The sequence below is a fragment of the Salvelinus sp. IW2-2015 genome, unplaced genomic scaffold (genome assembly GCF_002910315.2).
Source record: "Salvelinus sp. IW2-2015 unplaced genomic scaffold, ASM291031v2 Un_scaffold3381, whole genome shotgun sequence".
Classification (NCBI taxonomy): domain Eukaryota; kingdom Metazoa; phylum Chordata; class Actinopteri; order Salmoniformes; family Salmonidae; genus Salvelinus; species Salvelinus sp. IW2-2015.
This window is the reverse complement of record NW_019944663.1, coordinates 21,927-34,342: the sequence shown is the minus strand read 5'-3', so window position 1 is coordinate 34,342 and position 12,416 is coordinate 21,927. Positions and strand designations below refer to the sequence as shown.

General features: G+C 47.8%; 2 protein-coding genes and 1 pseudogene across 2 annotated transcripts in view; 2 read left to right on the top strand and 1 right to left on the bottom strand.

Annotated features, from left to right (window-relative positions):
* Window positions 1-1,369: 1,369 nt before the first annotated feature.
* LOC112075769 (serine/threonine-protein kinase ATR-like) overlaps window positions 1,370-12,416 on the top strand; it is a 31,041-nt gene continuing 19,994 nt past the window's right edge. The window contains exons 1-9 of the mRNA XM_070441053.1: window positions 1,370-1,505; window positions 1,809-1,900; window positions 1,985-2,137; window positions 2,219-3,105; window positions 3,608-3,750; window positions 3,846-4,043; window positions 4,207-4,367; window positions 4,528-4,683; window positions 4,777-4,975. Of these exons, the coding sequence (XP_070297154.1) occupies window positions 1,453-1,505; window positions 1,809-1,900; window positions 1,985-2,137; window positions 2,219-3,105; window positions 3,608-3,750; window positions 3,846-4,043; window positions 4,207-4,367; window positions 4,528-4,683; window positions 4,777-4,975 (2,042 nt within the window). The 5' untranslated portion in view covers window positions 1,370-1,452. The remainder of the gene's footprint in view (window positions 1,506-1,808; window positions 1,901-1,984; window positions 2,138-2,218; window positions 3,106-3,607; window positions 3,751-3,845; window positions 4,044-4,206; window positions 4,368-4,527; window positions 4,684-4,776; window positions 4,976-12,416) is intronic.
* Window positions 5,042-7,940, top strand: LOC139025839 (plastin-1-like). The gene is made up of 10 exons (XM_070441055.1): window positions 5,042-5,155; window positions 5,371-5,513; window positions 5,620-5,715; window positions 5,806-6,001; window positions 6,136-6,214; window positions 6,324-6,438; window positions 6,959-7,092; window positions 7,185-7,308; window positions 7,394-7,518; window positions 7,657-7,940. The coding sequence occupies exons 1-10, from the start codon at window positions 5,065-5,067 to the stop codon at window positions 7,793-7,795; spliced, it is 1,242 nt and encodes a 413-aa protein (XP_070297156.1). The 5' UTR covers window positions 5,042-5,064; the 3' UTR covers window positions 7,796-7,940.
* Window positions 9,013-12,412, bottom strand: LOC139025838 (plastin-1-like; annotated as a pseudogene).

The window sequence follows — 12,416 nt, the reverse complement described above, 5'->3', positions numbered from 1 at the left end:
TCCAGTTGCCTTCCCATGATTAAAAGCGGTGGGTCGCACTTTCAGTTTTGCGCGAATGCTGGCATCAATCCACGGTTTCTGGTTAGGGAAGGTTTTAATAGTCACAGTGGGTACAACATCACCGATGCACTTGCTAATAAAATCGCTCACCGAGTCAGCGTATACATCAATGTTATTTTCTGAGGCTACCCGGAACATATCCCAGTCCACGTGATCGAAGCAATCTTGAAGCGTGGAATCCAATTGGTCAGACCAGCGTTGGATAGACCTGAGCACAGGCATTTCCTGTTTTAGTTTCTGTCTATAGGCTGGGAGCAAGAAAATGGAGTCATGGTCAGATTTGCCGAAGGGAGGGCGGGGTAGGGCTTTGTATGCATCGCGGAACTTGGTAGCAATGGTCCAGAAAGCTACCAGCCCGTGTCGTGCATTCGATATGCTGATAGAATTTAGGAGCCTTGTTCTCAGATTAGCTTTCTATGTATGACCAGTAGGCCGCTCCGTCTGCCTCTCCAGCGTTGTTTTGGATCAGCCTCTGGGATAAGATACAATGTCCAGGGTGGAGGTCCGAACAAAGGATCCGCTTTGGGAAAGTCGTATTCCTGGTCGTAATGTTGGTAAGTTGACGTCGCATTTATATCCAATAGTTCTTCCCGGCTGTATGTAATAACACTTGAGATTTTCTGGGCTAACAATGTAAGAAAAAATACAGAAAAAAACGAATTACTGCATAGTTTCCTAAGGACCTGAAGGACCTGAAGTGAGGTGACCATCTCTGTCGGCGCCATTTTGTATGGGTGGCTACTTTGAAGAATCTCAAATATAAAATATATTTACATTTGTTGAACACGTTTTTGGTTACTACATGATTCCATATGTGTTATTTCATAGTGTTGATGTCTTCAGTAGTATTGTACAATGTAGAAAATAGTAAAAAGAAAGAAAAACCCTTGAATGAGTAGGTGTGTCCAAACTTTTGACTGGTACTGTATAATCACAAGACACCTACAAACTCAGGCTAGTAGTCTAGATTCTCAATCGCAGACCCACCTGCAGAAGTAGACAGACATACACAGTTATATTGCACAGTAGAAAAAGGCTAATGTGATCATCATATTCAATAGGTAATGCTGGACAATAACAGTAACATGCAAATATTTTAGGATTTTTCCCACAGAGATCCTATTAAATTACTGAGTTGTAATTTCTGTGAGTTTTCTATCCTCTCTGTTCCTCAAGGGAGAGCAGTTTGCGTTTGTAACTTGTCCCGAATCAAGACTGGACCTCTACAGTTGCCATAGCCAAACGTCACTTTGGAGCGAAAGTTTTCAAATGGCTCCTCTGAGGAAGACATGAGGGCCGAAATGTTGTCGTTYCTCTCATAGCAGTGTACAATTTAGCCAGCTGTTTTTAAATAGAGCGTTTTGTGGACTGTTCACAGTCCCTGGTCTAAAGATGGAAGGCTTGGAAATGTCTGCTATGATACCTGCACTGCAGGAGCTAGCGAGGTGAGTCTCCAGACTGCGCTGTCTGTACGCTGGACATTATTGTTTTGCTACTGTAGGTAGCTAACATGCTAACTAATGCTGGCTAACTTAGTAAAGTTTTCTAACTTCTCCGCATATTGCTGTTTAATAAAATAATTGAACAGTATGGCTTGATAAACGTCAATAATGCTAACTAGCTCGGTAGCTTGTTAATAGTACACTTAGCTAGCTAACTACATTGCTGTAACAACTTGTTGTCAATGCAGTAGAATCAGTCATGCATATCAGACACATTGAAGGTTTGACGATTTTCTACACTTCCAGTGCCACCGCAGAGGAATACAACAAGGTGGTTCAGAAGCCTCGTCAGATTCTCTGTCAGTTCATTGACCGAATACTGACAGACGTAGATGTCGGTGAGTCGCAGCTTCTCTCTCTGTCGCTGCTTCTCTCTCTGTCTCTCTCTTGCCCAGTTTATTGACTGCGTGTGTCTGTTTCAGTTGCGTTGGAGCTGTCTAAGAGGTCCAGTTCAGAGCCAGCGTGTGTGATGTTGTTGGACTTTGTTCAGCACATTATAAAGTCTTCCTCTCTGATGTTTGTCAACCCTGCCTGTCAGCTGGCCCACTTCACAGACACACAGCAGAGCAGCACCGGTAAGAACACACTTGTGGTTTAAACTGTCCTCTCCTCCTTACTCCCTCTCCCTTATTCTCCCTCTCCGTCTCTCTCGCTAGAGTTCAGTAGGTGGGTTGTCGGCAGGTTGCTGCGAGTCGCCGCATCTCCAAGCTGTGACGTCATCCATGGGCGTGTCTCGGCCGTGCTCTGCTCCCTACTGCACGCACTCAGACCGCGAGCACCAATCACCTTCAACGTCATCGCCAAAGAGATGCTTGGATTGGCCCAGGACCTCAGCAATCTGCTCTACACACACACACACTCACACACCCCAGGAACACATACACACTCTACAAACACACACACCTTGTGGCCGGTAACCCTGCAGTCTTTCTCTGTCTCTCTCACCCCTTATCTCACCCCCTCACCCCTCCTCCTCCCCTCGCCTGCCGCCTTGGAAACCCTCGTTGCAGTGACAGTGAACGTTCTGACCGACGCCCTCAGGGGATTGGCCAGCCGCAGGGAGATGGGGGTGGCTTGGGAGGCGGGCTGTTTGGTCTTGGCCTATGGGAGTGCTCGGTTAAGGAAGGTTGCTATGGTGATGCTGAGGCGGTTGGCGGAGATTGGTGGGTTCCCGGAGAGGCGGAGTCAGGAGTTTTTTACAGCATACCTGATGCTGCTGGACACACACACACCTGAGCCAGAGACATATGGGGGAGAGCTGCTGAAACTGACGCAGTGTGTGTTTGGATCTGCGCACACACCTGCTCACACACACACACGTTTTGAGCGTACCCACCTGGCCCAGCTGTTGGAACGTGTGTGTGTTCTGRCAGGGGCGGGCTTAGTTCTGGAATTAGAGGTCAGCCAATCGCTGAGCTTTGTCTTTAACTTCCTGTTGTCCGTTCCACCGGGATACGAGAGCGCCCCGTCGCTACGGAGACAGAGAGTCACTGACGTCTGCAGAAACCTCACACACTCCATCGGGATGGAGAAGCAGTCTGAGGTACGCACACACCATAGAGGTAGAAAGAGGACTCATCTTTGTATCTGTGCAATTATAAAGTCTTTCTCAGCATGGCCAGCACAAGTGAAGCAATCTCTATTTTAAAGTAGTCAATTTTCTTCTTCTTTTGTGTTAAAAAAAGCATAAAGCTAATGTTGATGATTTACCACCACCTGCAGTGCTGGAGTCCTGAACCCAATCTTGTGTGTCATTCATTTATTGTGGCCACTAGACGGTGGTGATATTTTATAAACCATAGGCAACCCAATTTGAAAAAGAAGACAATGCTCTGATCGTTGACTGATCGCTCCCAACCCATTGTAGTCTCCACCCAGTTGACTATTTTAAAATGGTGGAACCCCTCAATGGCAATGACCATGCTGAAACGGGTTATATCCATCTAGAGTCCCCTTTCCACACACACACTGGCCTTCATTTATCAACCAATTGCATTTGGTTTGAATATTTGTGTAGAATCAACTTACAGTCCTTTGTGTGTCAGTGTGTGCAGGGGTTTCTTTACACTGCCCTGAAGGCTGAGGTTGCTGTGGTGATGCAAGAGAGGGAGGATGGAGAAACGGCTGCTAAGCGACCCTGTCTACCCATCACCCCCCTGGCCAGCAAGACCCCCGAAACTCCCCCGATGTGAGTCACATCTGATCTCTACTCTCTAGATCACTCTAAATCAAACTGTCCATATCAACGTGTTACCATCTTTGTGTGTGTGTGTGTGTGTGTAGGGAGGTGGACATGCGTGTGCGTAGTGAGGTGTGGGCGGCAGTGAGCGGCAGGCTGGATGACCTTCTGGCTTCTCTGGTGAACTGTGACCTTGACCCGATGACCCCTGAGCCTGACGCTGACCCTCAGATGACCCTGAGAGCTCTGAAGGGACTCGCTCTCATCCTGCACCTGGCTGGCCTCTGTTACACACACACCAGGTATCACACACACACCCAGAAGGTAACACACACACACACCAAAACATACCAGGTATCACACACCCACCCAGAAGGTAACACACACACACCAACACACACCAGGTATCACACACCCCACATTATCTCTCACACAGATCTTTCCATCTCTCTTTCTCTCCTCCAGCTCCTCCTCTCTCCTGTGGCTGTCTGCCTCCACTCTGGGCAGGGCTTTGGACACCTGTCAATCACTACTGGGTGGGGCTAAGTCTACCACTGACCACACCCATATACAGTCTGCCATCCAGGTGGCTGTCAGAATACTGGACTCCATCATCTACCTGACAAGTAAGAATACACACACATCCCCACGCAGCAGAGACAGCAGCAACACACACTCCGTCTGGACCTGGGGGGGCTGCAGAGACAGAGATGTTATATTCACCAACACACACACACAAATTGTTGTCATGTAAAATGTTGTTCTCACCTCCGTGTCTGTGCGTAGTGAGTAGCCCGGCTGAGGACAGTGGTCTCCAGAATAGTGTGTGCGCGTTGCTGTCCGTGCCATGGGTGTGTGAGCTGTCGTCTGTCCCAGCCTATCAGATGGCAGGATTCCCCCCCAGCCTCCCCGACTTGGCTAAGAGAATGTCTCCCTGCTACTGTGAGTTACTGTGTGTGTGTATGTGTGTGTGTGTGTGTGTGTGTGTGTGTGTGTGTGTGTGTGTTGGTGAATATAACATCTCTGTCTCTGCAGCCCCCCAGGTCCAGGCGGAGTGTGTGTTGCTGCTGTCTCTGCTGCGTGGGGATGTGTGTGTGTCGTGGCGTGTGTCTGTGTGTTCCCAGGCCCTGGAGAGTCCCCATGAGGTGGTCAGGGCCAGTGCTGTCAGGAGCTTTCCTCTACTACTGCACCACGTGGGACACACACACCACAACCTGACACACACCACCTTAATGTAAGTACACACACCACAACCTGACACACACCACCTTAATGTAAGTACACACACCACAACCNGTGGTCAACATCGACGCCCCTGACCTGATGGCTGGGAAACCACACCTGGTGCTGGGCCTGCTTTGGCAGATTATCAAGATAGGACTGTTTGCTGACATAGAGATCAGCAGCAACGAAGGTACACACACACACATTGTCAAACACATACACACATGCACGCATACACAGCCACAAACAAAGAGAGTGTCTAATTTAGTTTCAATGTCATATGAACTTCGTGCCCATGTCAAATTATATGACCCCACCTGTTACATCCTGCAAGCCTATTGGCTGTTTGTGTGTGTGTATCTGTACCACACTGCAAGCCGATTGGCTGATTGTGTTTATTTGCAGCTCTTATTAACATGCTGTCTGAGGGGGAGGAGTTAGAGCACCTGATGTCATTGTCTCCTGAAGAACTGTTGCTACGCTGGGTCAACCATCACCTAGGCAACGCTGGGGCCCAACCAATCAGCAACTTCAGCCAAGACATCAAGGTAATACACACACACACAGTCACTCACGTCCAGTCACGCGCACACTCACACACTGAAAATATGTTGTTGTTTATATATTAATGCTGTCATTATACTGTGTTTGTAGGATTCCAGGGCATATTTCTACCTGTTGGACCAGATCTCACCTAAAGGAGAGGACATAGAYGAGATGGCCATCCACATCGATATGACCGGCATCAATGTAAGTGGGTGTGTATTCATATGTGCGTGTTCATGTTTGCATGCGTGTGTGTGTGTGTTGCCACTTACGTTTGTGTGTGTGTATGTATAGGAGCGTGACGACGAACGCAGGGCAGAGATGATGCTTCGCCAGGCAGCCCGTCTGGACTGCAGACAGTTTGTGTCTCCTATGGATGTGGTGTCTGGCAACAGCAAGCTGAACCTGGCCTTCGTAGCCAACCTCTTCAACACACACCCGGCCCTGAAGAGGACTAACAGCAACAACATAGACACAGCACTCATAGAGGGTGAGCTGCGCGCACACACACACACACTTTTTATCTCTCTCTCACACACACACACACGCACGCACGCACGCACACACACACACACACACACACACACAGAGCACACTGTAATATGTGTAATGTGGTCCTAACAGGAGAATCCAGAGAGGAGAAAACATTCAGGAACTGGATGAACTCTCTGGGAGTTGCTCCCTATGTCAACCACCTCTACTGGTACAGGAACCACACACACACACACACCACACACACCACACACACACACACACACACAGTATGCATGTGTGTGTTGATGTTTGCATGTGTTGATTGGTGTGTGTTGCAGTGACCTGTGTGATGCGGTGGTGATTCTCCAGTTGTATGAGAAAGTCAACGTCCCTGTAGAGTGGAAGAAAGTCAACAGACCTCCATACTCTGCACTGGGCAGTAACATGAAGAAGGTACACACACATACTCTGCACTGGGCAGTAACATGAAGAAGGTACACACANCATACTCTGCACTGGGCAGTAACATGAAGAAGGTACACACACATTTTACATACTTTATTTGAATCCACCAATCAAATTGACAAAAAAAGGATCCCAAACATGTCAAAGGTCCATGTATGCGTGGCACTCAAGAGTACAGAAAGCACCTGCTTCTCCAAACAGCTAGGCTGCCCACAACAGCACAACAGCTGAAACAGACCAGTACCTAGCCAGTTGCTTTGCCCTAGTTTTTTTCAGGCTTCTCAGCAAAGGCCTGCTCCAGGTAGCCGTCCAATGAGCAGCCCACTTCCAAAACGAGCACCTCCCCCTGGCCTCAATATCCGGCGTATTTGGCACACACACACGCACATGYGCCTGCACACACACACACACACGCGCGCGCACGCACGCAGAGACTCTTTTATCAATATATTGTTGATGAAAATACAGAGGATTTCCAGGCATTGTGTTGGTGTGTCTGTGTGTGCAGTTGGAGAACTGTACCTATGCGGTGGAACTGGGTCGGAATAAAGCTCGATTCTCCTTGGTGGGAATTGGAGGAGTGAATCTGAACGAGGGAAGTCCCATGCACACACTGGCTCTGGTCTGGCAGCTGATGAGGAGGTATGTACAGTACAAACACACACCTTTCCTTTTTTCACTTCGACATCTCTCTCACCTCTTACTATCCCTCTATCATCCCCCACCCCTCTCAGGTACACTCTCCAGGTGTTGTCTGATCTAGGAGATGGGGAGAAGATTGGAGACCAAATCATAATCAACTGGGTCAACACTCAGCTCAAAGAGGGAGGCAAGGACTCACAGATCAGCAGCTTCAAGGTGGGTGTGTATGTGTGTGAGTGTGCAGTGCAGTGCACATTGTGTGCATGTGAACAGCTTTAATGTGTGTGTCCGTGTCCTGCAGGATAAGCTGATCAGTACTAGTCTCCCAGTGATAGACTTGTTAGACATCATCGCCCCCAAATCTATCAAAGAGGAGCTGGTGAAGAGAGGGGAGCTCAGCGATGCAGACAAGCTCAACAACGCCAAGTAAAGAACCCCTGATCCTTAACCTCTGAACTCTAAATGACCTCGACCCCCAACCTCTAATCTCTTACTTCTAACTGACCTCTATCCTCTGACCCCTGACCCCTGAGCTGACTTCCCTTTCCTTTTGTCTTCCTGTAGGTACGCTATCACGGTATCCAGGAAGATCGGAGCCCGTGTCTACGCTCTGCCTGATGACCTGGTCGAGGTGAAACCCAAGATGGTTCTGACTGTGTTCGCATGCCTGATGGGGAGGGGCATGAAGAAAGCTGACGGCTGAACACACACACACACACACACTAACATACACTAACAGCCTGTCCCAAATTTGCCTCCTTACCTTTACCCTCTTCCTGTCTCCTGCTCATCTAGTTCTGTGATTAGATCAGTGTATATAATCGGAAGAATCAGAGCGCAAGCTGATTGCTTCATTAAACATTTATTTCGTACTGATAGGAAAACCAAAAGCGGTTATGTGCCTAGTGTGCTTAAGGATCGCACCACTGATGGATCATTTTAATATCTCTAAATTATTCATGTATCAATTCTTTCTGTTGTAAAAGAAAACAACAGATTAGAATTATAAATCTAATGTAGGGAGGGACATGAACCCTTTGGTTTACAAGCCACACACCACACGCACAATACACACACCGCTACAGAATTAACAGTTACAGACACACTACAGACCTGTAAATGTTGTGTAAAATTCTCTTAACAACCAATCTGCGAAGATAACAGACTGACATTTGTTTCTTGGCAAAATTGTTGTGTGTGTGGAAGCGTGGTGCATTTTTGAAGACATGTATTAAACATGTAGTAATAAAACCAATTTAAGAAAAACGCGTGTTTTTTTGAACCCTTCATCCGCGTTACTGCAAGATAAATGTTTACAGAAACAAAGGAGGTGTAACCGCCCGGGGCGTGATAGTGAGGAAGAGATCTCTCTCTTTTCCTCCTTCCTTCCTTCCTCAAACACACGCTTTCCCCCCCACCCCCTCTTCTCCCCTCCCACCCGACTCCTCCCCCCTCTTTCCTCACCTCCCCCCTTTCCCCTTTGCCCCCCTCCTTCCCCCTCCTTTCTTCCGTTACCCTCCTCCATTCTCCCCCTAAAGCACGCCTTCACTGATTCTCCTCCCCCCCTCCCCCTCTCCCCTTCCTTGCGACCGCTTCGCTCCTCCCCTTCTCCTCCGAAGGTCAACAGACACAGCTTTCGAGTCACCCTCGTTCAAACGACTCGTCCATCCGCAGACCACCTCCCCCCTTCCTTCCCTCTCCCTCTCCTTCCCCTCCACTCTCCCTATCCCACCCGTATTATATTCACGTGGTGCCACTTCCACCTCCCCCATGCTCACAGTAAACCCAGGCTACAATACAATCCGATTTGTTGTGGGTTGGAGAGAGATCTTCTTCCTCCACTACACCCCGGCGTTACACCTCCTTTGTTTCTGGTAAACATTTATCTCAGTACCGGATGAAGGGTGTCAAAAACACGCGTTTCTTAAATGGGTTTTATTATACATGTTTATACATGTTTTCAAAAATGCACCACCCCTTCCACACACACACAATTTGCAAGAACAAAATGTCAGTCTGTTTATCTTCGGCAGATTGAGTTGTTTAGAGAATTACACAACATTTACAGGTCTTTAGTGTGTCTGTACTGTTAATTCTGTACGGTGTGTGTATGTGTGCGTGTGTGTGTGATTGTAACCAAAGGGTTCATGTCCCCTCCACTACATAGATTTATAATTCTATTCTGTTTTTCTTTTACACAGAAAGAATTGATACATGAATAATTTAGAGATATTAAAATGATCCATCAGTGCCTCCTTAAGCACACTAGGCACATAACCGCTTGGTTTCTATCAGTACGAAATAAATGTTTAATGAACAATCAGCTGCGCTCTGATTCTCCGATTATATACACTGATCTAATCACAGACTAGATGAGCAGGAGACAGGAAGAGGTAAAGGGTAAGGAGCAAATTGGGACAGGCTGTTAGTGTATGTTAGTGTGTGTGTGTGTGTGTGTTCAGCCGTCAGCTTTCTTCATGCCCCTCCCCATCAGGCATGCGAACACAGTCAGAACCATCTTGGGTTTCACCTCGACCAGGTCATCAGGCAGAGCGTAGACACGGGCTCCGATCTTCCTGGATACCGTGATAGCGTACCTACAGGAAGACAAAAGGAAAGGGAAGTCAGCTCAGGGTCAGGGGTCAGAGGATAGAGGTCAGTTAGAAGTGAAGAGATTGAGGTTGGGGTCGAGGTCATTTAGAGTTCAGAGGTTAAGGATCAGGGGTTCTTTACTTGGCGTTGTTGAGCTTGTCTGCATCGCTGAGCTCCCCTCTCTTCACCAGCTCCTCTTTGATAGATTTGGGGGCGATGATGTCTAACAAGTCTATCACTGGGAGACTAGTACTGATCAGCTTATCCTGCAGGACACGGACACACACATTAAAGCTGTTCACATGCACACAATGTGCACTGCACTGCACACTCACACACATACACACCCACCTTGAAGCTGCTGATCTGTGAGTCCTTGCCTCCCTCTTTGAGCTGAGTGTTGACCCAGTTGATTATGATTTGGTCTCCAATCTTCTCCCCATCTCCTAGATCAGACAACACCTGGAGAGTGTACCTGAGAGGGGTGGGGGATGATAGAGGGATAGTAGGAGGTGAGAGAGATGTTGAAATGAAAAGGAAAGGTGTGTGTTTGTACTGTACATACCTCCTCATCAGCTGCCAGACCAGAGCCAGTGTGTGCATGGGACTTCCTCGTTCAGATTCACTCCTCTCAATTCCCACCAAGGAGAATCGAGCTTTATTCCGACCCAGTTCCACCGCATAGGTACAGTTCTTCCAACTGCACACACAGACACACCAACACAATGCCTGGAAATCCTCTGTATTTTCATCAACAAATATATTGATAAAAGAGTCTCTGCGTGCGTGCGCGCGCGTGTGTGTGTGTGTGTGCAGGCACATGTGCGTGTGTGTGTGCCCAATACGCCGGATATTGAGGCCAGGGGGAGGTGCTCGTTTTGGAAGTGGGCTGCTCATTGGACGGCTACCTGGAGCAGCCTTTGCTGAGAAGCCTGAAAAAAACTAGGGCAAAGCAACTGGCTAGGTACTGGTCTGTTTCAGCTGTTGTGCTGTTGTGGGCAGCCTAGCTGTTTGGAGAAGCAGGTGCTTTCTGTACTCTTGAGTGCCACGCATACATGGACCTTTGACATGTTTGGGATCCTTTTTTTGTCAATTTGATTGGTGGATTCAAATAAAGTATGTAAAATGTGTGTGTACCTTCTTCATGTTACTGCCCAGTGCAGAGTATGTGTGTGACCTCTTCATGTTACTGCCCAGTGCAGAGTATGTGTGTACCTTCTTCATGTTAATGCCCAGTGCAGAGTATGTGTGTACCTTCTTCATGTTACTGCCCAGTGCAGAGTATGTGTGTTACCTTCTTCATGTTACTGCCCAGTGCAGAGTATGTGGTGTACCTTCTTCATGTTACTGCCCAGTGCAGATATGTGTGTGTACCTTCTTCATGTTACTGCCCAGTGCAGAGTATGGAGGTCTGTTGACTTTCTTCCACTCTACAGGGACGTGACTTTTCCATACAACTGGAGAATCACCACCGCATCACACAGGTCACTGCAACACACACCAATCAACACATGCAAACATCAACACACACATGCATACTGTGGTGTGTGTGTGTGGTGGTGGTGTGGTGTGGTGTGTGTGTGTGTGTGTTCCTGTACCAGTAGAGGTGGTTGACATAGGGACAACTCCCAGAGAGTTCATCCAGTTCCTGAATGTTTTCTCCTCTCTGGATTCTCCTGTTAGGACCACATTACACATATTACGTGTGCTGTGTGTGTGTGTTGTGTGTGTGTGTGTTGTGTGTGTGGTTGTGAGAAAGAAAGAGTGTGTGTGTGATGTGTGAGAAAGAGAGAGTGGTGTGTGTGTGTGTGTGTGTGTGAAAAGAGAAGTGTGTGTTGTGTGTGTATGTGCGCAGCTCACCCTCTATGAGTGCTGTGTCTATGTTGTTGCTGTTAGTCCTCTTCAGGGCCGGGTGTGTGTTGAAGAGGTTGGCTACGAAGGCCAGGTTCAGCTTGCTGTTGCCAGACACCACATCCATAGGAGACACAAACTGTCTGCAGTCCAGACGGGCTGCCTGGCGAAGCATCATCTCTGCCCTGCGTTCGTCGTCACGCTCCTATACAATACACACACACAAACGTAAGTGGCAACACACACACACACGCATGCAAACATGAACACGCACATATGAATACACACCCACTTACATTGATGCCGTCATACGATGTGGATGGCCATCTCGTCTATGTCCTCTCCTTTAGGTGAGATCTGGTCCAACAAGTAGAAATATGCCCTGGAATCCTATAAACACAGTATAATGACAGCATTAATATATAAACAACAACATATTTTCAGTGTGTGAGTGTGCGCGTGACTGGACGTGAGTGACTGTGTGTGTGTGTATTACCTTGATGTCTTGGCTGAAGTTGCTGATTGGTTGGGCCCCAGCGTTGCCTAGGTGATGGTTGACCCAGCGTAGCAACAGTTCTTCAGGAGACAATGACATCAGGTGCTCTAACTCCTCCCCCTCAGACAGCATGTTAATAAGAGCTGCAAATAAACACAATCAGCCAATCGGCTTGCAGTGTGGTACAGATACACACACACAAACAGCCAATAGGCTTGCAGGATGTAACAGGTGGGTCATATAATTTGACATGGGCACGAAGTTCATATGACATTGAAACTAAATTAGACACTCTTCTTGTTTGTGGTCTGTGTGTATGCTGCATGTGTGTATGTGTTTGACAATGTGTGTGTGTGTACCTTCGTTGCTGCTGATCTCTATGTCA